Genomic DNA, 24,586 nt, shown 5'->3' with positions numbered 1-24,586 from the left:
GACAAAAGGCAAACTGACACATGCTCTCTTTCTCGATTCTCGGAAGATGCCCGAGGTAATTTCGTACCGCCTCGTGGGAGTTGAGAGAGAAAGGCTAACATTTGCCTTGTCGCTCTTGAATAACTAAAATCTGAACTCACGTCAACGGCATTCTCTTACAGGCCTCTGCTGACCATTACTGGTCACTGCTGACCTTCGTTGACAGCTACTGACATGATATATATGTATTAAAGCTTTGTATTATGTAAATCTATGGCAATAAATGATATAATTTCAAAGAATTCTATGTATTCTCATCATTTTTACTTTTCTTTTCCTCTCCCCATTATTCCCTTAGCTATAAGATGCATGCCACCTCTTCGCAAGACCGCCAGCATTTTGGAAATGTTCCAGGCACTTTGGAAATCCGGATGGCAAAACGCCCAATTTTTTCGTGGAATAGTTCGTTATTTTCAACGATAGATGGCGCTTATTTTCCCACCTCAAACCCTCTGGTGTTAAAACGCCCAAGTTTGTCGTGGAATAGTTCGTTACCATCAACGCTAGATGGCGTTTATTTACCGACCTCCGGCCCTCTGGTGCTAAAACACCCAAGTTTGTCGAGAAATCCATCTAGCGTGGACGATATGAACTATTCCACGACAAACTTGGGCATTTTAACACCAGAGGGTTTAAGGTGGGAAAATAAGCGCCATCTATCGTTGAAAATAACGAACTATTCCACGAAAAAATTGCGCGTTTTGCCATCCGGATTTCTGAAGTGCCCGGAACATTTCCAAAATGCTGACGGTCTTGCGAAGAGGTGGCATGTATCTTATAGCTAAGGGAATAATGGGGAGAGGAAAAGAACGGTAAAAATGATGAGAATAGATAGAATTCTTTTAAATTATATCATTTATTGCCATAGATTTACATTATACAAAGCTTAAATACATATATATCATGTTAGTAGTTGTCAACGAAGGTCAGCAGTGGTCAGCAGGAATCACCAGAGGCTAGCAGAGGCCAACGGAGGCTGGCAGTAGAAGAATTGGTTAAAAATCAACATTAATTGGTTAATTAAAATTCCAGAAAATCTTGTATACTTTATTGAGTAAAATAACTTACATTAGAATAAAATAAGTTTATTATATGTTTTTTCTAAATTTTGTGTCCAACATTCTGCTTAAAATTAAACTATACCAACCAGTTAATAAATATTTACTACAAAAACAATTTGATTACAATTTTGGATCCGGTTTGAAAAACTTTTCCCAAGGAAAGTAATTCAAGCCAAAATTAAAATCAGTACTACTGTCTCTAAATGGTAACAATTTTTCCTCTATTTTTTTCGATTCACCTAAAAATATTACATAATTGTTATACTTGTAACAATAATTTCTTATCGTTTAGTATGAAATTTATAGTTTTTTTTTCTGCAAATTGACTTTTTTTTTAAGTTTATTATTATTTACTTACTGCTGTCTATATTGACAATATTCTCTGTTTTAGTTTCTACGCCATATTTGTCTTTTTTGGTGATAACAGTATACATTTTGTCACCCATTTGATGTGAAACAATTGTTTCTTCGTTCCCTTCATTGTCTCTGATTACTTGCTTCTGTTCTATTGTTCCATCCGGTCTGTGGATGAAACGTTTAATTATGGATTTTCCAAAAATACGTTGTTTTGGAAACATAGCTTCAGGTGGTTCCACTTTACTATATTGACCCCAAATGTTGGAAAAATTGTCCACTGTGACCCTATTTTGATTAGAAGAAAATTTACTTTTATGTTAATATAATTTGCAATAATTTTTATTAATTATTTGGATTCTTACTCTTTATCCAAGTCTGTGTCCAGTTTTGGTTCTAATTGATTTACCTTTTCTGATGATTTTAACATTTTGTCGCGTAAATTTTCTTGTTGAGAATTTTCAAATGGAAATGTATCAATAAATGTATTCTGACCTGGAACTATTTCAGAATAGTTTTTTTCTATGTATTAACATGCTCAGCGGCTTGGTGGTCACCAGTGATGGACAACTTTCTTAGAATTTTAAAATCATTTGCTTAATATTCACAAAATTTTGAAAAAGATTACTATCATTAGAAATGTTATAAAATAACATACTATTGAATTATCAAAAATTTTGAATATTCACATCAATTTAACACATTTAGTGCCATGGTAGTCACCGGTGACCAGAAACTTCCTATAAATTTTAAAATCGTTTGTCTAATATATCATCGGTTAGTTATCAAAAATTTCTAACATCCATATTACAATTAAAATAAATATCAAAGATATTTTTAGAAATGGGAAACTAAAATTGACTCAATTTGATTTCATTTCTGTAGAATACAAAAACATTAACAAATCTGAAAGAATACTTAGAAAATCACAGCTCTATATCAACTATAAATTTAGATTCAACTGTATTTATATACATGAAAAAATAAAAATGTACCTTGATTGCCAAATCCAAACATAAAATTCTTTAATATTTCATCTATTTGGGATTCAAAATATCGTGTGATTTCTAGCGGGCCACTAAAAATATGAAAATGGTTTCTTTTCCGGGAATGCCTGTAAAACAAACAAATTCAAATCATAGAATTATTCAGCTTTTCTTTATTGTAACACAAAATAAGATACACTTTGTAAAAAAAAGATAGAAAACTGTACAAATATAGGACTTTTCAACTTTTTAAACGATAAATTACATTGCTTTCAATGTTCATACTGTCTTATAATTACAACAAATTATACAATGATTCTAAATATCTATTGTGGTACGAATAAATTTTATTTTACAATTTTACTTTCCCTATTTAATTATGCAAGAGTAATTTCTTATTTCATCTTATTATGCAAACTATTTGTTATCATCATTGTCAAGACACTATACAATAAGGGAGAATCGACTGGTTAAATAAACAATAAATATTATTATCTCATTAATATAAAATGTATAAATTACCTGAAATCGTCGACATCATCGTCATCTTCGTCATTTTGCCAAATTGGATTCCTGAAACTGTCTCTGTCATAATTGTCTCAGTGGTTAGAAAACTTAAAATATTTAATAATTTAAATTTTAATAAATAATAGAGAAATTATGAAAAATGATAGAAAGTATAAAATTTTCGAACTGTCAAAACAAAGGTTTATTTAGTATTATTAAATGCAATGCACGGTTTAGAGGTTGTTTTGATTAATTACAGTATTTAATGATGAACTTTACCAATCATTTCTGGGTTCTTCAGAACTTTTCCCAGAAAATATATCGTGGAAGAAATTCCAAAACGGCATTTTTTACACGCAATACTAATCTTAATGACAGAATGATCGAAATTACGTCGTGTGTATTTTTACAAATTTATGAACTACATGTAGATAATAACTATTAGTACTCAGTGCGGTCAGATTTGACATAACTGACAATGAGTATATCGACAGTGACACTAGTAACGACGAATTTCCTGTAGTATTCAACAGAGTGGTGGGGAAAGCAGGCACACACTATTGCATAGCTCACGTGTATGTGGGACTCACACTTCGCGCAACTTCGCTTTCTTTCTCGATTTTTCGAAGTGCCTAATTCATATTCATGCACCTATACTGTAGTATGTGTCTGCTTTCCCCACCACTCTATTAAGCTCTATAAGAAATTCATTGTTACTATTGTCACCGTCGATGCACTCAGTTATGCCAAATCGGGCCACACTGGCGCGAAGTTTTGAGTGCATCGATGTTTAAAGCTCGATAGATTGATATTTTTAAATCGTTTCCTCATTATTGTGAAAATTGTTGAGATTTTTTAAACAAATGAAAGAATTTTCTTTTTATAATAGTAATAATCGAATATTAAATCAAATTCTAAAATCGAATGCAAAGGGTTGAATAAACTTTATTTTGAAAATGATGCAGATTGTTGCACGAATTTACATTAAATTAAAGTATATGATAAAAATGAACAAATTCAAGGAAACTAAAACTTAAAAACAAAATTTACACACAAAGACAATATTGTAATTACATGAAATGTTCTCAGATTTCATTTTCCTTCCAGTATTAAGTATGTAAAGACGAATATTGTAATAAAACTTTAAAAAAAGCATGGCAAGGAATCGATGTTTTATGCATTCTTTATTGTGAAAATAACTGCGAGATTTGATTTTTTAGTAACATTTAAATCCTAGAATCTATTTAACATAATAATTTAAATTGATATATTTATTATTATTTTTAATGTTCTCATAATTATTAATTAATTAATCACATTACAGTGTAAAGCATAGTACTATTCGACGATTTGGTAATTTCAAATTACTTTATAGGATTTTTAATCAAAGTAATGTTACAATTTCACAAATATTAGGATTCTGCCATCAATAAATAATATATATTGTAACTGTAATTTCAATTTAAAGATTACTTTTTCTATTTTGTGAAAATGTAAGTTAACTTTTATAATATTAATAGCTTTGCCAACAATTTTAAACAGTGAAATACGAATTCCTCTATGATTTGATGATTTCAGACAGCATTCCTAATCAAAATAGTATTATAATTTCACAAATATTGAAATTCTTCAAAAATAAACAAAATTGTAAATTCAATTTAAAAAAATATTGTTCCTGTATTGTGATAATATAATTTAATTTTGATTTTTTATTACAAAGCTGTTTTGTGACTGTTCATACCCAACGGTATAGCTTGTAATTCAGTTTTCATACAGAGGAATTCTCCACAGACACACATTATACTTAAAGACACAATATTCAAGCACCACCAGCTGAAGGTAGAAGGGAAACTTGTGTTGTAGATCCAACAGCACAACAAATGTATCAAATGAGCCGTACATGCAAAATCCATACACTGTTTTGTCCTTTGCACCAACCACCACAGAGCAAATGCGCCAATTAAGGCATTTATAATAAAGACAATTATAGTAAGTTGTCCGGCAAAGTCCCGAACATGTATTTCCTTATAATGAAATGCATAATCCAAGGATTTGGTCGATCCCAGTAATGAAGCAATGATCCAAATCCATAAACCCAGGCAGAAGTACATGACAGTTTGGACTGCTATTATTTGTGATATTATCAGAATGGGATCCCATATTGTTTTGCGAAACTGTCCAGATATACTGTTCATAGCTTCTTTAATTTTTAGAACTTTACATCCACTTATTGAGAAGAGAATTTTATAGTTTTCTTTACTTCGTTTTTTATTGTCATGTTGGTTCTTTAAATCTGAAAACCATGATATTCCATTAAAAAAAATCTAATTTTGGATATACAAATGAAATTCGATAAACTTGACTGTAATTTTTAGATTTGGAAAAAGGGAAGAATTGAATTTTCTGGGGAAACAAATTTTAGTATTAATAATAATGTTTTAGTTACGGTATACAATCAATAAAAAAAAATAGCAAATATTATAAAAATTATTGATTGTTTGGTTGAACTTGGATTATAGGTTAGAATTTCTGAAAGTTAATTTAACAGAATTCAAATTACAGGCTAAAAAAGTAAGTCAAAACATCAAAGAAATTTACCTTGCACAAAATGAAATTCCAAAAAATTTGTTTGCGATATTAAAATGCGAAAAATACATGAGTTCCTACGAAGTTGATTTAGTAAAATTCAGATCATAGGTTAGAGAAAAATAGTTACTCAGTTTCGATCAGGAAACATCGATGTGCATCGATGTATCGACAAAATACATTGTCGCTACGTTAAAGTTTTGGTCATAATTTCTAGAAACAATTTTATATAATCAATTATATTTGATTATAATAAGAAAATATTTTTCCATTTGTTAAAAGAACTCGTAACAATTTTCATAATGAAAGAATTCACAAAAACAAATCTTCGATGATTTCGAGTTCCGATGTATCGTCAGTAAAAATCGATAGTTCTAAAAATATCGATACACGTGTCATCATAAGTATAATATAACTAAATGTATGTACTAGTAGTAGTAGTAGTACTAGGCTACTATCCCAAATTGTGCAGGCTGTCGCGTTTTAAGATTATTAAAAGAACTATTATATTTTCTAAATAATTACTATCATGAGTGATTCAGAATATTTAGATGACACCGAACAAATTATATCGGAATCTCATTCTAAACTTCTCGAAGCCGTATCACAACTTGACAAAAATCAAAGGTAAATAAGGTTATAGCGCATAACCTAAATTGTATTACCTGTTTTCCAGTATAGTTATCAAAATGTTTACTTTTTAGTACAAGTTAATCTTTAAATTTTTTGCTTTTTTTTAAATTTATATAAAGAGAAAATAACCTATTAAGTAAAGAATTATTATTAGCATTAAAATGTTTAAGAAAAAACGCTTTTATTGGATACATAATATTGTACACCTTTTTGTGTACTTTTTGTAATTTTTTTAGGTTTGTGTAAATAAAATATATTGCTATTCAATTACATTTATGGAAGTTAATTTATTAAAATTACTTATTTATGTAAAAATCTCTGCATACTGTCTTTTTCTGTCTGAGCATAAAATGCTTTGTTAGAACTTATTGAAATCTTTTAAAAATGACGTTTCTCAGAACTACATATTGTATTTCAAATGAAATTCAATTTAGTAAATATTTCTGTTAGAGTAAAGAAAGCTGAGAGGAGCGAACCTACTTTGGAAGTTTCTGAATTTCACTTGGTAAAGAGTGGAATATCTGACAGAGATGCAGTTTACATGAATGATTTGTCAAAAGCATTGGGCAGAAAGGGTCACCATCTTGATATTACCAAAAATATAAAATTTGCCAGAAATAAATCAAATATTCTGAAGAAACCATTGGAAAAACCAGTCGCAGAAAGAGTAAAACTTTATTTCAGATTATATTTTTCTATATCAAATTGTAAATTGACTTCCTATAAATATTAGAAATATAGTGTGTATAAATTTTGTTCCAGATAAAAAGGATTGTTGGTTTTGAGAATGCAAAGAAAGAACTGAACAAATGGAACGCTATAATAACCAGAAACAGAGTGGCAGGGTCCCTTCAGTTTCCCATGAATCAATCGTCGATGAGATTGGAGCCATCCAAACAATTTGTCAAGAGATTCAGGCTTAGATCGGAGTTGGAGGAAAAACTGGCTGCTTTGGAGCCGCAGAAAGAGAATATTGAAGAGAAAGTCAATGAATTTTCCTCAACAATGCAGGAAATTGTTGCAAAGAGGCAAGAAGCTGCTAGAATCAGAGCACAACAAGTTAGTATTAAACAAAGAAAGTTTGTTATATATGGTATTGAATTTTGTTCGTTTTCAGTCTTACAAGGAATCGAAGAGTCGTCGTGAAAGGAAAATCAAGAGCAAAAAATTTCATCGTTATCAAAAAAAAAAAAGAATAAAGGTGCAATTGAAAGAGTTTGAGGAATTGCAGAAAACTGATCCTGAAGCTGCGTTGGAGAAACTAGAACAACTGGATAAGAGCAGAGCTGAGGAACGAATGTCGTTGAGGCACAAGAGTACTGGGAAATGGGCGAAATCAAAACAAATTAGGGCGAAATACGATAAAGACGTAAGTGAATAATGAAAGTATTCCAACCCTTAAATTCATGATTTTCAGTGTATTCAATTTGAATGATGAATAAAAGTATTTGAAACAATACAATGTTTATAGCATAGAGAAGAAGTTCCAAGATAGTGTTAGTAAAATTAGAAAATGATTCAAACCTGTATTTAGGATTTTTTTACTACAAATACCACGTTATTTACTAATGAGTAAAGAAAGCATTCGAATGCAAAAATTACAGGTGCCTGAAGTCAAAATCGGTTCAATAATCCAAAAAATTTGGATACCCAAAATCGAAATCTAATCAAAAACTCGAAAAGTTTGAAGTCAATATTGAAATCATTGGGTATCTACAATCACAAATTGAGTCAGGAATTGGGACAGAAACTCGAAATCCAAATTGGATCAAGAACTTAAAAATTGAAATTGGGCTGTGAATTCAAAAATGTTGTGTACTCAAAATTCAAATTGAGTTGGAAACTTAAAAATTGAAGTCGAGCTAAAAACATTATAATTAATATATTTCTATAAATATTACTTTAAATTATTTCCTTTAATTAAAAAAATCTATATAATTTTAATTTAATCTAATATTACACTATTAATTTATTTCATGATAATAATAATTCTTTATTTAATGAAATGATTCCCTTCCGTATACATTAAAAAAAAAGTAAAAAATTTGAAGATGGATTAATATGAGAATTAATTTGCTTCAAAAAAGTGATATATGGTGAAAAGGAATAAAAATTGTTTATAAAATATTTTATTTTTATCATTATTAGACTCGACAAGAACTCGCACAACAATTATCGGTTAGTCGAGAATTGACGCTAAAGTTTAAAAAACCAGACGATTGTGAACCCGATGAGGATGACAATTCTCCTTCCACACAGTCTGTTTCTTACGACCCAGAAAATCCATGGACGTCTACTAATAAATCCGAAACGGAAATAGACGAGTTTGTTAAAAATTACCGTAAATATTGGGACGAACAAAATAATCGATCCGAAAATCAGAAACTCGACGTAAGCAAGACCGATAAAAACGAAAGTGATATCAACAAAGTAAACGTTTCAATGGAAAATATAAATAATCATGCTACTTTAGAAGGTACATTTAGGAAGGCTACTAGTCCAATTAGTAAAAGTTACAAATTTCGTTATTAAAATTCCGTTTCTTTCACAGATGAAGGTACTAATTGTACAAAATCATCAGAATCGAATAGTTCAGAGAATGAAATAATGAAAAAAAAACCGTCGACAGATGATAAGAAATTGAACAGAAAGTCCAAATTATTAAAGCAAGACTTAAACAAAGCCACAGCCACTTCCGTTTGGAGCGTAGAATCCGTCGAAAATTTACCTAAACCTTCGACGTTGAACATTTTAAATAATGAAGAAGTGAACAATATATTTGATGACATGGAAGAAAAAATGAAAGACAAAGTTAAATTGAAACTCCAACAATTTACAGAAAATTACAATAAAAAATCAAAGAAATATGAAACAAAAAAGAATTTTAAGATTGAGGAAGGGAATTTTGACGGACTGGAAATTCCATTAAAAAATCCGAAACCAATCATAGATTCATCTTTGCATGAAACTATAGACAAAAATGATTCAATGAAAGAAATAAATAGTGAATTGAACATTGTTAAAGATAGAAGTAGTTTGGTAGTAAATAAACCAAGTGAAATAGATCCGACTAAGTATATAAACGTGGAACCTAAGAGATTGAATACTGGATTGCTAGAAATCGATGCAAAAGGTGGCGATGCTTTAGATGATAGTGAAAACGACGACGACAACCATAATATAATTAGCGAAGCATTTGCTGATGATGATGTAATCGAAGAATTTCGAAAAGAAAAGCAAGATGAGGTACTTATAAAATGTTTATGTTATTAATAAATTATTAATTTAATTTAGCAATATTAAAAATCATTTGTGCATAGGTGGAGAAGTTCCAACCTAAGGATATCGATTTAACTATACCAGGATGGGGAAATTGGTATGGGAAAAATATTAAAGTATCGAAACAGAAAAAAAGACGTTTCATTTTGAAGTTTCCTAAAGATTTGCCAAGAAAAGATGAAAATAAAGGAGATGTTATAATATTGGAAGAAAATAATAAAAAATTGAAAGAACACCAAGTAAACGAATTACCATTTCCATTTACCAGTGTCAAAGACTATGAAGCCAGTTTGAGAATGCCGATTGGAAGAAATTTTGTACCTGAAATTTCTCACAGGAAGTTAATCGAACCTATTGTTAAAACTAGTATGGGGAAAGTTATTGAACCTATGGATGAAAATGTTTTATTGAAACAAGAAAATAAATGTCGAAGTCTTATTCATAAGAAAAGAAGCAAAGTAATTAAAAAGAAAAGAGTAAAGTAGGCCTTGGCATAAAACTGTAAAACATTGAAATAAGTGCAAAAATAAAAAAACATGATATTGAAATTTTTATAAATGACTTGTAATATAATATTTCGATACTTAATTTCGTAATCTTTTGTTCAATAAACTTCGTTGATTAAATATTTATTTTCTGGGAAAGTATGTTAATTTGTAATTATGTTTATAATTTATCAAAATTTTTTGTGAATTTAATTCCACCCCGAAAAATTAAGAAAATTAATTCCCCTATAATGTATGCAGTTATAATTTGTATATGTATCAAACTTAATTAACAATTTAGTAAAAAAAGGTTAAATCATAAATTATATTATAAGAACGATTGCAAGAATTTTGATTCTAATACCATTGGTTATTATATGCATGCGTAAATTATAATTTATATATGCATTAAAATTCGTTGAATACAATATTTAAAATTAACTATTTATTTGACAGAATTTTTGCAATTATATAAACGTGAAAGATTTTATATTATTAATTCTTTTATAAGTACGATTGCAAGGATTCTCTTCAAATACGATCATTTATCTTGCGCCTGCGCGTCAGGTAGTCTGCGATTGGCTAAAAGATGAATTTCCATCCCAACGTAGTTAGAGAAAGACATTACACGGGTGCACGAAACAAGGACAGAACTCCCATATTGCGCACGCGAGAGATTAGAGGGAGAAGAACAGAACCACCCGCCGTATGATTGCTCGCTCACTTGTTCTCAGTAGTGAAGCAAAGTTCTGTGCGAAGAGTGGTTTGTCGTCCCGTTGATTTCATTAAAAAATTTACACGAATTCGGAAATTTCTTGTGCATCAACGTGAACAAAATTTTCCGCCTTCAGAAGATGGCAACCACAAAGGACGACATCGCCGACAACGTGCAATTTTTCGAAGGCGTGGAGAAGCTGCTGGAGATTTGGTTCACGAGCAACAGCAGCGTAAACAGAAAGCAGGGCGATCTGAGGCAGATTCCCCAGTAAGTCGAAACCCCTATCAGAACCTAACTAACACAATATACCGAAATTCAGTTCTCGAAACTTGGGACGTTCTTTTCTAAATTTTAATAGAAAAACATTAGAATTTGCGATTCTTCGGTCAAAATTAATAAACTATCTATACATTGAAGGTTAGTGAGAGGATATAAATATTAAGAATTTAGAGATGACACGAAAGATCGGTGTTTATGTTTATCGCCCGGCACATTGCGATATAATGTTACACGACAGTAATCGTTAGTGTGCCTAACACGAGAATCGGTACAGTGTGTCACGTGCTTCGACTTTTATCGCGAACCTAAGCTTTGCAACTTTTAATTTTTAAAAAGAATCGAAGTAGTTTCGAGAAGTTTATCGAGGAATGAGTTTAGTTGGGCGATTGAATCGCAACGCGACGAGTAAGTGCATGTTTTTTGGCCAAGATCGATGCGCCCACCTTCTCGTTCCCAGTAATACCGACCGTTCTACTGTTGATATCTATATGCTTTATCGCCTTATTTTACAGTCAATATAAATAGAAGCTTTGGCCGCCGATCTTGCATTTTTCATGACTTTATTATCGTTCCAAACTTTGAGAATATCGATTATTGCTAATACAAACATTTATTTCAGTTTTAGGTCAAGATTACTGTTAAATTTCGATTTTGGGGGACCTGAAAATTTTGGTTCCACTTTTTTATTATTGATACATTTTGATTAGAAATAGACAATTAATTATGATAATGAATAATTTAGATTTAATTTCAAGTTCATTCATCTTAGAAGGCAATATATGTATATTCAAATAGTAAATTATTTTACAAATTTGATATTAGTAAATGTATCCAAACTTAACCCAGAAATAACCGATCATAATTGGACCAAATTTGAACAACTTTAGTGTGTTGAGTATGGTTAATGCCTGTTCTTGTTGAAATAGCCACAAACTTCCTTATCGATCAAATTTCATGCCGATAAAAATTAGTATGTTTGAGGTCTACTTGTCAAATTCTACTCTAGGATGTTTAAAAAAAAACATAGCTTTTAGTTCCGTAAAATGAAGTTCATACTTTAATAACATTTTGTAAGCATTATTATAATTCGGTTCGAAAAACTGGCATTACCAGTTGGTAAAAGCAGATATCTGCAATTCATTCTCCGTCGATAATTAGAAATTTGTTTAAAATCAAGATAAATTAATATTTTTATCAGTAATCTTCCTTCGAGAAAGGACTGTGTAATAATTGGGTAAACACGAAATTAATTTTTTTATTATACTTTTTTTTTAATTTAGTTAATTTATCATATAAATTGACTAAATTACTTGTAGATACTTTTTTTTTATAACGATTTAGATATTTTTGTTTTGGTTTTGGTTTTTCTTTGTTTTTTTGTAAGTTTTTTTTATTTGTTTATATTGTTTATATTGTTGGTAGCACTGTGTATTCTATTGTATTTATCTCGAATATTGTGCATTTGGGTGACTATAAACTTTTATAATTAGACGAATCAAAGCATTGGCAGAATTTGGCAAACGTGCTTCTGACGCGAACGCTATTTTGTATTCACTTCCTACATAATTTTCAAGTTTATAAATATTTTACAAACGATGTGTACTTTTGTTTGTAATCTCCCTCACATAAATTGCAGTCGATATCAAAATCGTTTAGGAAATTGCGTACGAATAGGTCTATTTATGTACGTTTCATCGATTCGTTATCAATTAACTAATTAATTAATAAAAGAAGGAGCGTTTACAATATTAAGTTCTGTTAAAAGTTATAACAAATTTCCCCTACGATATGTTCTTTACTTATGCGTATATTATTACAATTAGATATTAACATATTAATGTAATGAATATTAGTGTTAGTAACACTATTACAAACTTATTATAATTATTCAACCTTTGTTGAACGTTAGAAATAAATGTTATTTTCCGAAAATAAGCAGTAAATTCCTCAAATTTACTATTAATTGATTAAGCAGAGAACCTAAGATCAATTGAAATACACGATTTATAAAACACCAATTCTCATTATTTCACATGATTATTTTAAATAAGTTTTACTCGCAGTTCTGGATTCAATTTTATCGTGCAAGTGGAGTAGAGAAACAATTATTTTATGTTGTATGAGCCATATAAAAGATAAAACGAAGACACGTGCATAGCACATGGCTTTTTATTCTGATTATCGTTTGAAGGCTTCCTAGAAATATAAAGAAATACTCGCGGGTATTAAGATATCACGTATAGAATTAAATAGATAATGAAAGAAGTATGAAAAATTTCTTAAATGATTAAAAATATTAGTAAAAATTTAGATACCTAATTTTTAAAAATTTATATTCAGGCTGTTTGAAGATGAAAAATTTAATTTGAGCAAAAATTGTAATTGTGTTATTTGAGTACTAAATTTTTAAAAGTTTATGTTAACTTTGTTCGAGAAAGAAAAATTTAATTTTCCAAAATTGAATCAAAATTTGTGTCAAGGAACGTTGATATAGATTATGTATTTATTAATTGTAAATTTGAACGGATCGTCATTTATTAACGTAACGATTTGTTAAACTTTTATATCTCAGAAGTTTTTCCTCTCACGATAATTATAATTGTACTTATAATTGTTATTTCTTATGAATTATTAAAATCGTTTAGCTCATAAAATTTATACTTATTAGAAATAATTTAACAATTTTTATAATTTATATTGTAAACGAAGAGTATTTGAAAAATAAAGTTTTAATTTAAAAAAATTTCTTCGATTTTGGAAAATTTTTGGAAAAAAATAATATATCGTAAAGTAAAGGTACTCGAGTACAATTTAGAATTTTATATTGGTTTGAGAAAATAAAATCTAAATACGAATAAGTAACAAAAGTATTTTGTTTGTGCCAGATAATAATTGGTAAAAATATGAAAATTACAAGATTCGTTATACATATAATTTACAAGAAGAATATAATATATGTATAATAATATTAATACTTATTACTTAGTTTGTATTAATAATTAAATCAGTGGAACGTCGACGATTAATTTTAATAACACTATAATTTTCTAAACAATATCTATATTATTGTTCCAGACGGAAATGGCAGTCCTTATTGAAGATTGTTCGTTGCGAGATAATCAGCATTTGTCGAACCGAGCAAGTGGACGCTTATGTTCTCAGGTAAATAATATTTACATAAATTTTGGATCATAGTCCAATAAACATTGTTCATTAAACATCTGTCACGATTGAATTGATTTTAATTGGCACATATAGGTAGTTAAAAGATCCACTGTATGATCGCCAGAATTGATTCATTATAAGACCATTATATATTGCTATGACTGTGAATTTTCGTGCAAATAAATATTTGTATAGAAAGTCGGAACTTAGGATATAACAAATTATTTAAAATGTACTTAAAATTAAAAGCAATTGATTATTAATAATTACAATATTTATTCTATATAAATATAAAGCTAATAGACCTCATGCTCTAATTATAGAAATAAAATTTAATTATATTACAAGCATGTTGCTTCCACATTTTAAAGGCGTTTGTAGACAGAGTCGAGTACAAATACTAATTTAATCAGTAAATAGTAAATTAATATTTGATTTCAGATCGTACATGTACTTATGAAAATAAAATACTTTATTTTATTGGGAAGAATTTTTTTCAAAATAGTATTCAAAATTGAAGATTCGCATAGTTGGGCTTTATCCGCGCCTAATATTGTCTAAATCCAAAGCTAAAAATAATATTACAGTAGAAGCCAAATAAACGTCTTTTAATAACCTTCATTCTTTCATAACCTTGAATTCATTATTATCAAAAGAAATCTTTGTTCGAATTTTTTTTAACGAAGGCAATAGATTAAATTCTTTAATGTGAATTCGAAATGTTTCTCTGCGCAAATGTACAGTCAATGCTAATAAATTATGAATATTTAGAATTTAGAGTATAGAATGTAAAAAGCAAGATAGTAAACCGCGAACGAAATTTGCTCTGAACACAGAGAGCGTCGTTTGTCTGAATGCAGTGTGCGAGTGTGTGAGGTCAGTTGGTTGACGATCGTGCGTACGATACCACTTAATTGTATTTTTCGTTAAATATACATTATACATTTGTCATTTAATATTTTATATCAAATAAAGCTGTTGTTATTGAATGCACTTCCCCTCGAAGAACAACTACATATTATATTGACGGTTTAAATTACAGTCGAAATTAATATCTCAAACCTCTAAATCGTGTTTGATATTTAAACATTTTGAAATTATTTTTTTAAATATTTTCCTTATTTTAAAATTTAGTATAGTCGAATATACATATGAATTGTTTAACGTTTGACAAATTAAAATTGAATTGGATGGCAATAGAAATTAACGGTATTAAATACTTAAACTAACAACAATTTTGAACAAATTTACCAAATATTTTTTTAACATAAAATACACAATATTTTCTTTGAAAACGAATGTTTTGTAAATAATCATTCTGTGAAAAAAAATGTTTTCTAAAATTGATTATTTATGTATAAAATCAGTAATTTAGTAGATATAATTTAAAAAAAAAACGAATTTTAAGATAAGATATTAAAATGTATATATATAATAATAATATAAAGAGAAATAAATTTTTTGTAATTTTTATTTTTCAGTGAAAGCAGTATGTTCCTATCAAAGCGTAGGCTAATTCTAAAAACGTGTGGTACAACCACACCTCTTCAGTGTTTGGAGCCACTTTTAGAGTTGGTGAAAGAGTACACTGGCTTTGAGGAAGTAGAGGTAATTGATTAGTTTTAATATCATTAAAACTCCACGCAATAAATTCATACAAAAAATTGCGTTTTATTTTAACATACTTTAATCCATTACGTTTAAATTAAATAAATTAAGCTTTATCTTTTAAAAATCAGGAGCCAAATCATTTTTTTTTTTTTTTTCTTATTATTTCCTATTTTTAGTATACATAAATAAATGGAAAAGCTGCTTAATTGTGAAGAATACAAACTATTGTTTAGAATTTGGAAGATTTCACTAATTTTTCTTTTCCAAATCTCGAAGGAAGCATAATTAGTCGAAAGTTTTTTTATTCTAATGAAGTTTTGTAATTCTGGTCCACAAAAATTGTCGTTTACTGCGACCAATTAGAAGTCGAAAGTGGTTGACTATATAACTTGACCTAGTGAATGAATAAGTGTCTGTATATAGGGTAGTTCTATAATACAGGGTACTTGCCTGTTTATTGATCTCTTTTACCTATTACACAAAATCTACAATCTTTTAAGTCTTCATAAAAAATTTCATCAAAATCTCTTCCCATTTGTTTCAGAATGTGTTTTATTCCCGGAAAAATTACAAAAAGCCAGAGTTACAGATATCTCCCCATCAAGCATTCGAGGAAGAAGTAGCTCTGCTGAATACATTTTTCCCAGGTAATTAAATATTCCCCTATGTCTAAACAATTTTTCAAACAAGCCTAACTTCTAAATTAACAACTTTTATTTTTTTTCTAGACGGTGCAGCGTATTGTTTAGGATCCGTAGAGACAGACTGTTGGTACTTGTACGCTCTGAACAGAGAAAAATCGGTGGACGAGCCATCGGAGCCGGATCAGACGCTGGAAATCCTCATGACGCATTTGGATCCAGAAGTAATGGCCGTTTTCACGAGGGACGTTTGCTCGTCTGCTGATGAAGCCACCCAGAAATCTGGAATCGACAAATTAATCCCAAACATGATCATTGACGATTTTCTATTCGAGCCCTGTGGATATTCCATGAATGGAGTCTCGAAAAATGTAAGATTCTGTAATTTTCCAATGGAAACTATAAAATCTTCGATTTCCAAGTTGTGTTGAATCTTCCTTTTAATTCCATTTAAATTGAAAGTTTTATCCTTCCCATTGTAAGAACCCCTTTATTTTCCTCGCAAAATTTATTAATTATATTTATATTCTGCAGGGAAACTACATGACCATCCACATAACGCCAGAATCAGAATTTTCGTACGTGTCGTTCGAGAGCAACATTCCAGAAACTTCCTACGAGGAAATAATACGACGAGTTCTCAATACTTTCAAACCAAAGAAGTTCGTCGTAACCATATTCGCCAATAAAGAGTCGATAGCCGCCAGTTGTCCCCGCGATTTGGAGCAAACCGACTGTTTAAAATGTTCTGGTGATTGGCTTCGAACGGACGTTCAGTATTGTCGTTTCAAAAACTACGATCTGACCTGCGCGTTTTATTCGAGATTCCCGAGCTGAGGGTTCAAGGACGCTTCGTTCGAACCTAATCGCCTAGGGACTAACGAAGCGCTCCCAAATACTCCCACACTTTCCCAACACTCCTCCAAATCGACCTATGCGATAATAGAAACTAAAAAACTCGAGCAGACTCTGAAAGGAATCCCAAAATCCGAGTATCAGAAGTTTAAACAGAATATTGAACCTCGATGTTTGAACCAGAATGCGAATTTTAAGGAAACTTGTAACGATTGTGGAACTATAATTGATTCCAAGGCAGATTGTAACGATTCTGAAATTATAATCGGTTTCAAAAGAGATTCTAATTCATATTCTACGAATCAGAATGTATCTTTTAAGGAATATTGTAACGATTCTCCAATTGTAATTGATTTCAAGAGAAATTGTAACGATTCCGAAAGTATAATTGATTCTAAGAAATATTTCAACTCATTTTCCATGAATCAGGTCGCTTGTTCTCAGAAAAACTGTAATGATTGTTCAATTATAATTGACTCTAAAAAAGATTCTAATTCTTATTTCACGAAATCCACTAATCAGGACCCGGGTTCTAAAAAAAACTGTAACGATTGTCCAATTATAATTGACTCTAAGAGAGATTCTAACTCAAGTTCGGGAAGATCGACGCCATCGTCGATCAAAGTTAACAGAAAATCGTCCCCCAGGTCGATGAATACATCGAATTCCGCGTCAAACGTTTCTTTAACTGTGAATAAGTGGAACACGGCGGAAATTCGCATAACTTGCAATCCTCTGGCGACGCCGTATCCTTATTCTACGCCCCATCGAAGCATAAAAAGCGAAAACGTAGCGGAAACAACCGAAGACGAGCCAAAGACTCGAAGTTGCGGCAGCTTTTTGCCGATTTTGTCGTTAATACCACAAACGGTGATCAGCTTTCAGTATTTGAGCCCGAAAATGAAATTCTCTTGGTGGAGGAATAAAATATCGTGAAGGTACGCTTGAAGGATCGTCACGAAGGATTCAAGAGACGATCTTTGGGTAGAGTGATCCGAGAATGGTTTGTTTCGGGTAAAGATCTATTTGGAAAAATTTCTTTTACCTTGTAGTTCAAGACCCTTTCCCCCCCCCCCCCCCCCCCCCAAATCTTCGATCAATTAGAAGAGGTATCGGGATAATCGAGTCTAATTTAACCGTTTTATTACTACGAGTAGGGTTGTAACGAGAGAACGCATGCTAGGTAGATATAAAACAACGTATTTGTAGTTCCTTTCACACGCTATTGGAATGAGTTTACGTTTAGCACGACGTAAATGTTTTTAATCCTGTATGAAGGATAATGTGTATATTGTAAATTACGATTGTGTCAGGGAATTAGTCCAGTGTTTCCCCCGGACCTTTTTGAGTTAATAAGATAAGTTTAGAGATGGTTAGAATTTCCAGGCGCACTGCAGTTGTGAGGATGAACGTTTTTACGTATATTACACATCATTGTTTATTTAAAAAGTTAAAGGTAGAAATATTTATAATATTCGACAGATTTGGATATCTTCGAAACTGTTTGATGATATCGAAAAATGTTACGAACAAAAGTTGAATGCTTTTTGGGGGTCACGTAATCTAATGTGAGTGAAACTTCGTTTTCTTAAATGGAATCATATACGTTCATATATGTTTTAATGCATCGTTTGGTACAACTCTACTACCAAGCAAAAAATTATTAGTTTAAAAGATATTTCAATTTTAATAATATTGTACTTGTAATGGCATCGCCCCAAACATTAAAATTAAAATATCTTTTAAACTGATGTTTTCCTGCCCATAAGTGGCTTAGTACTTTTCTGTAAGGAATGACTAGTTGCATCGAACGATGCGTTAACAAGTTTATACAGGGTGTTCGATCACCTTGGAGAAAAATTTAAATGGGAGATTCTAGAGGACAAAATAAAATGAAAATCAGGAATGCCAATTTGTTGATCGAGGCTTCGTTAAAAAGTTATTAACGTTTAAAGTCGCGCCTGTAGAACGGCAATCTGCGAACAGCTGCGTGCGCGCGATAGTAGTTCTCACTCAGTTGTTCGTAGATTGCCGTTCTACAGGCGGAACTGTAAACGTTAATAACGTTTTAACGAAGCCTCAATCAACAAATTGGTATTCTTGATTTTCGTCTTATTTTGGCCTCTAGAATCTCCCATTAAAATTTTTCTTTGATTCTATTTAAGAAAAACAAAATTGACCTTGATACACCCTCCTCGTATCCGCTTAGGAAAAACTTACTTGCATCAGATTTTTTAGTATCGTCAACGGTTTCGAAGATATTTTAATCGTAATGTTGAATTTTCCTCACAACGCAACAGTGTGTCGCGACACATCGGTTGGGAAGCACTGATCTAGTCTATGAAGTCATTCTTTTTTTTTTCCTAAACATTGTTAATTTACGAGTAGAACGAAACGAGTACCTTTTTCCTTCCAACGGAGAATCCTCTTACAATTTTGTCTACTTAGAGGAAATAAACGGTAGAAATTCATGATAAATAAATGATAATCATACAAAAAAAAAAATACAATATGGATCTGAGAAGACACGTCGGTCGTATTGTGAATTCTATTGGATTACAACTTGAATATAATTTACGTATTGGTATGATATATTTGAGGAACAATTGTATGTTCTTTTCGGGTCGGGACGAAAATAATTTCAGGCGTTTGAGCTTCAGAAATGAAAAGTTGAAATGGAAAGCCTGAAAATAAAACAATCGAGAAGCATCATATTTATGTTATAATTGAATTAAAACTTTTTGAGACCCGTTTCAACTTTGAGTATCTGAAGCGAAAACCGGATCCCGAAAAATTTCGGGTTTCTTTGCAAAACAATTGGTTCTTTCCTTAGCTATTTTCATATGCTACCGATTGTAATAATAGAATACGATAATACCTTCGAATCTTAAAGTTTAAGTGAAAAAACCAGAGAATAAAACATCCAGAATCGTTATACTTATATTGTGAATGAACACGAAATTTTTCAGAAAACTAAAATTCACGGGACCCGAATCTATTTTCAGATATTCGAAACCTGAAATTTTTTTAGCCCTGGTCCACTCGAGTTCGTTATCCATACTGTCGGATACCCGAAATACAAACCCAAATTAATTCCAATGCGAAATAACTTCTCTATGTGATATTATTAAAACTACGAAGAAAACTAATTCACCAGTTGGTGTTATTATGCTGTTAAGAAGTATAGATTTAATCCTTTATAAAACCTCTTGTTGACTTCCTTGTTAAACATAATATAAATTCGTTTTATGTAAATAGAAGATGCATTAAATTAGTTTAAGGTACTATATGATTAATTGGAAAAATCATTCCTATCATGCGTGCGTGTAAAAAAAATGTGTTACCTACGATGCGATGCGTATATGACAAGTCAAATTTCCTCTAAACATTGTATTTCTCTGTGAGAAATAATGTCGTTTATTATAATTTATATCTATTAAAAAGGATCCATATTGCTAAAAAAAAATAAGAAAATAAATTTAAAACATATTTCCTTCAGTTTTCTTTTTTTTTGTTTTCCTTTAGAAGTATCAATTTCTGTTTCCGGTTTTTTATTATTCTCAATTTACTTTTCGCTTCGATAATTTCCATTTGTAAACAAAATTCAATTAAGAACTTGTATTTAGTTCCATTCGATGGTTATACCTAATCTTTTTATATTTGTTGAGTAATAAATATTTTTTACCAATATTTCTATTCGATTGTTTTATTTCTTTAACGTTTCCATATTATTGTTATTGTTTTTTGTAATCTAATTTTATAATGTATAATCCAATTTGCTATTTAATTTTATAATCTATTTTGAATAGATGTTTTCCAATCTTGTTTTTGTAAGAAACGAGGATAAGAAAGACAGAGAGACAATAAGAAACGTAATTTACTTACAGATTTTGTTTCTTGTACTTACATAAGATTTCACTCTTTATAATAATGAAGATTTGTCGTTTAAATAACAAATAATAAAGCAAATAACGATTTTTAATAATAATATTACTTTATTATACTGTGATTATTTTGTGATTTCTTCTTGTCACAAACATTTATTTACTTTGTATATAATTAATAAAAAAAACAAAACCTTTTATTTTATTCAATAGTGGACAAGCTGCACTCCACAGTTATTATTAACATAAGTACATAAAAACGTAATGGCCGGTAGGTAACTATTCCTCATAGTCTCATTAAGTGCTTTGTAAAACTATATTATCCTTTTGCTGTATTATAGATTATTGTTGCATGTAAAGTAACTTAATTTCTCTGTATTATACCCATAAAATAAAGATTATATTTAGTCAATTATATTTAACGCGTTGTATTTATTAAATTGTAAAAATTAACAATTTTAATCGATAACCGTAACAGTATTAAACATTAAACATTAAACAATTTTTTTAATTATCAACGACGAAATATGTATTCTTTATGCGAGCAATTGAATCTAGTCTTTATTATGATCCCAATTATGAAAACGAAAGTTAAATTAACATTTTGTTCCTAAATTTTCTAAAACACAAAACTGGAAGTGGAAATTTTTAATATCTAAAACTGTTACCATTTTTACCGATTTTTCTGTTTTATCACAGATGAAGTATAGATAGTGGTAGTATGTACATATTGTATCAAGTATCTGTATTATATATTTATATGTTCTATATCTATATATTTTATTTTCTACATTTTATTTTTGTTAATAAATTGTAGTTCATATGTAGGTATAATTCGATTATCCGGCATATTTGATTATTCGACGCTGCCTCGATCCTGAACATGCCGGATAATCGGAATTCTATTGGTCAATTAATATTATCCCAAGGATAAAACGATATAAATCGATTAAATGATACTATCAGCTTTGGTGAAACGAATTCCACTAATTGTTGCATTAAACCTTGATAATAATCCACGTTGTGTGTTTTTTTCTATTGTTTTTTGACTTTCCGTTCGCGGTTCGTGCATTTCCGCGTCGAACTTGATTCGAATTTTATTTAAAGCTGAAAAAGAAAGCAGAATTAGGATCGAACAGTAAAATGAAAAGGTATCAAATATCTTTCAAGTGTTTTTCTTTTTCTTTTACGCAGGTTTTGCGCTCCTTTATCTTACGCAATCGATCGATACTTTAAAAATTTTATTTAAAATTTTTATTTCCGAATAATAACTTCACATAGGATTTTATTTTCATCGCAACGGCTCGAGAGAACAAAGTAGAAAACTTGGTTTGCAAAAAGGGTTAATTTAGAGGGTAAAACCTGTATCACCTTTTTCCAAATCCATTTCGTCCATTTCGCCGTTGTTAATTTTATATAGTTCGTTTCTAAAGCTTTTCGTAATTTTTTCTCGTACGTAATTGGCCTCTATTTCTTGTTTAGTTCGCGGTACTCTGAATCGAATACAACAACAGAGTCCAACGAGTACGCTAAGCAAAATGGAAAGGATTATTCCGGCTAATTGCCAAACACGAAATCCAGGCAACGCTTCGTCTTCCAACCATTCTTCGACTCCGCCTTCGACGCAATCTCCGGGGCGTATGGCCACTTCGTTGGGAGAGCATGGTGAAAAAGACGACGAGGACAAAATTGACGTGACGGTAGTTGTTGCTTCGTCCATTTTCTTCTAAATTTGGTAACTAAAATTTCTTAGGTATTTTTTTATGAATGAATAAATTGTTGTCAAATTATACAAATATTTGATAGAATCTTATAATATTAACTTTTACATGGGCACATTTAATGGTCGCTAAGACGCTATTAAAGCTGCATGTGCATAGACAATATTAAATCAACAACGAAATTTGTCTTTATTTTTGTTCTTCCTTTTTTCAAACTTCATCAACATATTCGTGACACTTTTCTGATTAAAATGACACCAAATACGATATACAATTCAGATCCTATTTACTAACGCAATAAGCGATCAAAGGCATGCATCGCTCAAGTCACTCCAAAGGCGATGTTTACGGGAGCCTATACAGAATCAGTATTTCATTCTGCGACCTTTACCACTCTTGGTAAAGGTCGAAATTAGAACACCGATTTCGTATAGGCTACCGTAAAGTGTAAACATCGCCTGTGTTTTGCTACAGCCGACCCGAAGCGAAAGAAACGATATCAAATTCGACGATACTCGAGCGCTCAGTTTTTCGCCCACGCTAGAGTCGAGCGTTGAGCCCCGAGAGCGTCGCTTCTACATATAGAGAAAATACTGTACTTACGTATCGTTAAGAATGCAATTAAACTTGTACCAAAGACGAAAATTTCACTTAATATAGAAAAAACGGTAGCGTTATACAGGATGAGGCGTTTAAAACAGGCTAACTAAATAACTTGCCTACTTTTGCACGATGGGAAAAAATGTATCAAACCAATCTTGTTTAGTTTCGCGGGAAGAATATTATGGCGCACAAAAGATTCTCCTTAAGATCATATTTTTTTAAAATATCAGTTATCGAAATTTTTTAAAATTAGAACAGCATGTTTTTATGATCGTGACGTAATTAACATGAACAAGAATATTACACTGATGAAAATATAGTATCATATAAAAAAAAATATTGTTGAACTTAGAATCTCAAATAATATGACGATTAAAATTGTTTTTATTCTTTAAGATATTTAACCCTTCCAAGCGAACATTTTAAGTAGAACTCCATAATTTTATCGTTTACTCCAAGACGAATATATCGATTATGACGATTTGACCTTCAAATGACTTTAAATATAGGAAATGATAAAAAAACATCTGCAGGTCGTGTCACATATCGTTGGATTCATCTTAACCTCCACTATGACATTATAATGATAAAAATATATAGTTCGTTTTTAAAAAACCTCGATAACCTTGGAATCTCGAAAAATATCACCTCAATAAAGTTTTTTTTGTCATAATATTCGCATCTTATAACCAAATGAGATTGGTTGGACAAATTGTTTCGTACCATGAAAAGTACTAGCTTTAATCGCCACAACCTGTATGATAGCCGAAAGAACACTTCAAACTGAAGGTCTAAAAGTCTTCCAACTGTCTCTGGTGTCTGTTTTAAATGAAAGGGTGTGGTTATTAATGAATTCTCGTATCAGACACTCCCCAGTTTGCACCTAGATTCGATTTTCCAGACATAGTAGCTACGTATTGATAATAGCAATTCCTACATTATCTCTACAAATACATACTTCTAATTAATACAGACGTGGAGGTTTTGCAATATTATCACTTATTATGTAGAATTAATACTTTTATTATTTTACAATAATTATACCGGTAATAATAGAGTATGGACAATAGAAATAATTTATAAAAAAAAAATAGATATATGTATATATCGGTGTAATTATTTTTTATAAAATTCATAAAATTATTCAAAATTTTCATATTTTTCGTTGAACAATTGTGA

The 24,586-nt window shown here is 30.5% G+C and overlaps 5 protein-coding genes across 9 annotated transcripts; 2 read left to right on the top strand and 3 right to left on the bottom strand.

Annotated features, from left to right (window-relative positions):
• Window positions 1-1,059: 1,059 nt before the first annotated feature.
• On the bottom strand, window positions 1,060-3,446 carry LOC143348007 (uncharacterized). 3 transcript variants are annotated; one of them, XM_076777744.1, is made up of 6 exons: window positions 3,227-3,446; window positions 2,963-3,019; window positions 2,450-2,568; window positions 1,820-1,949; window positions 1,459-1,742; window positions 1,060-1,339 (listed from the first exon to the last, which is right to left on the bottom strand). In XM_076777744.1, exons 1-6 carry the CDS (start codon window positions 3,292-3,294, stop codon window positions 1,221-1,223), a joined length of 777 nt encoding a protein of 258 aa, XP_076633859.1. In that variant the 5' UTR covers window positions 3,295-3,446; the 3' UTR covers window positions 1,060-1,220. The 3 variants fall into 3 exon arrangements, with proteins under 3 accessions (XP_076633859.1, XP_076633857.1, XP_076633858.1); XM_076777742.1 differs by having other exon boundaries at window positions 1,820-1,955; window positions 3,227-3,443; XM_076777743.1 differs by having other exon boundaries at window positions 1,820-1,955; window positions 2,963-3,013; window positions 3,227-3,443.
• A 690-nt stretch (window positions 3,447-4,136) lies between these two features.
• Sys1 (Sys1 golgi trafficking protein) lies at window positions 4,137-5,849 on the bottom strand. The gene is made up of 2 exons (XM_076776756.1): window positions 5,546-5,849; window positions 4,137-5,240 (listed from the first exon to the last, which is right to left on the bottom strand). The coding sequence occupies exon 2, from the start codon at window positions 5,140-5,142 to the stop codon at window positions 4,660-4,662; it is 483 nt and encodes a 160-aa protein (XP_076632871.1). The 5' UTR covers window positions 5,143-5,240; window positions 5,546-5,849; the 3' UTR covers window positions 4,137-4,659.
• Window positions 5,850-5,990: 141 nt separating this feature from the next.
• Window positions 5,991-10,069, top strand: LOC143347573 (U3 small nucleolar RNA-associated protein 14 homolog A). Its single transcript, XM_076776842.1, has 7 exons — window positions 5,991-6,160; window positions 6,617-6,833; window positions 6,929-7,225; window positions 7,284-7,535; window positions 8,315-8,642; window positions 8,718-9,412; window positions 9,487-10,069. The coding sequence occupies exons 1-7, from the start codon at window positions 6,063-6,065 to the stop codon at window positions 9,928-9,930; spliced, it is 2,331 nt and encodes a 776-aa protein (XP_076632957.1). The 5' UTR covers window positions 5,991-6,062; the 3' UTR covers window positions 9,931-10,069.
• A 536-nt stretch (window positions 10,070-10,605) lies between these two features.
• Window positions 10,606-18,003, top strand: Samdc (S-adenosylmethionine decarboxylase). The gene is made up of 6 exons (XM_076776843.1): window positions 10,606-10,915; window positions 14,003-14,089; window positions 15,574-15,700; window positions 16,248-16,350; window positions 16,432-16,715; window positions 16,879-18,003. Exons 1-6 carry the CDS (start codon window positions 10,785-10,787, stop codon window positions 17,179-17,181), a joined length of 1,035 nt encoding a protein of 344 aa, XP_076632958.1. The 5' UTR covers window positions 10,606-10,784; the 3' UTR covers window positions 17,182-18,003.
• A 3,298-nt stretch (window positions 18,004-21,301) lies between these two features.
• On the bottom strand, window positions 21,302-24,473 carry LOC143347575 (uncharacterized). 3 transcript variants are annotated; one of them, XM_076776846.1, is made up of 4 exons: window positions 24,131-24,473; window positions 23,408-23,523; window positions 22,455-22,831; window positions 21,302-22,190 (listed from the first exon to the last, which is right to left on the bottom strand). In XM_076776846.1, exons 3-4 carry the CDS (start codon window positions 22,801-22,803, stop codon window positions 22,033-22,035), a joined length of 507 nt encoding a protein of 168 aa, XP_076632961.1. In that variant the 5' UTR covers window positions 22,804-22,831; window positions 23,408-23,523; window positions 24,131-24,473; the 3' UTR covers window positions 21,302-22,032. The 3 variants fall into 3 exon arrangements, with proteins under 3 accessions (XP_076632961.1, XP_076632959.1, XP_076632960.1); XM_076776844.1 differs by having other exon boundaries at window positions 22,455-22,822; window positions 23,408-24,473; XM_076776845.1 differs by having other exon boundaries at window positions 22,455-22,809; window positions 23,408-24,473.
• Window positions 24,474-24,586: the final 113 nt, after the last annotated feature.

This window comes from Colletes latitarsis, chromosome 11 (genome assembly GCF_051014445.1).
Source record: "Colletes latitarsis isolate SP2378_abdomen chromosome 11, iyColLati1, whole genome shotgun sequence".
NCBI classification, from domain to species: Eukaryota; Metazoa; Arthropoda; class Insecta; order Hymenoptera; family Colletidae; genus Colletes; species Colletes latitarsis.
This window is presented reverse-complemented; position numbering and strand designations above follow the sequence as displayed.

Bases quoted from the DNA above. Each gene is read 5' to 3' on its own strand.
- LOC143347573 (XM_076776842.1), top strand. From the start codon at position 6,063: ATGAGTGATTCAGAATATTTAGATGACACCGAACAAATTATATCGGAA. The intron at 8,643-8,717 runs GTACATTTAGGA...TTTCTTTCACAG, and splicing joins TAATCATGCTACTTTAGAAG to ATGAAGGTACTAATTGTACA. The intron at 9,413-9,486 runs GTACTTATAAAA...ATTTGTGCATAG, and splicing joins GAAAAGAAAAGCAAGATGAG to GTGGAGAAGTTCCAACCTAA.
- Sys1 (XM_076776756.1), bottom strand. From the start codon at position 5,142: ATGAACAGTATATCTGGACAGTTTCGCAAAACAATATGGGATCCCATT.
- LOC143347575 (XM_076776844.1), bottom strand. From the start codon at position 22,803: ATGGACGAAGCAACAACTACCGTCACGTCAATTTTGTCCTCGTCGTCT. The intron at 22,191-22,454 runs GTGATACAGGTT...TTTCTTTTTCAG, and splicing joins CGAAATGGATTTGGAAAAAG to CTTTAAATAAAATTCGAATC.
- LOC143348007 (XM_076777742.1), bottom strand. From the start codon at position 3,294: ATGCCGTTTTGGAATTTCTTCCACGATATATTTTCTGGGAAAAGTTCT. The intron at 1,956-2,449 runs GTACATTTTTAT...ATTCTGAAATAG, and splicing joins GTTTGGATTTGGCAATCAAG to TTCCAGGTCAGAATACATTT. The intron at 1,340-1,458 runs GTAAGTAAATAA...TAATATTTTTAG, and splicing joins TATTGTCAATATAGACAGCA to GTGAATCGAAAAAAATAGAG.
- Samdc (XM_076776843.1), top strand. From the start codon at position 10,785: ATGGCAACCACAAAGGACGACATCGCCGACAACGTGCAATTTTTCGAA. The intron at 10,916-14,002 runs GTAAGTCGAAAC...TTATTGTTCCAG, and splicing joins GATCTGAGGCAGATTCCCCA to ACGGAAATGGCAGTCCTTAT. The intron at 15,701-16,247 runs GTAATTGATTAG...CATTTGTTTCAG, and splicing joins CTGGCTTTGAGGAAGTAGAG to AATGTGTTTTATTCCCGGAA.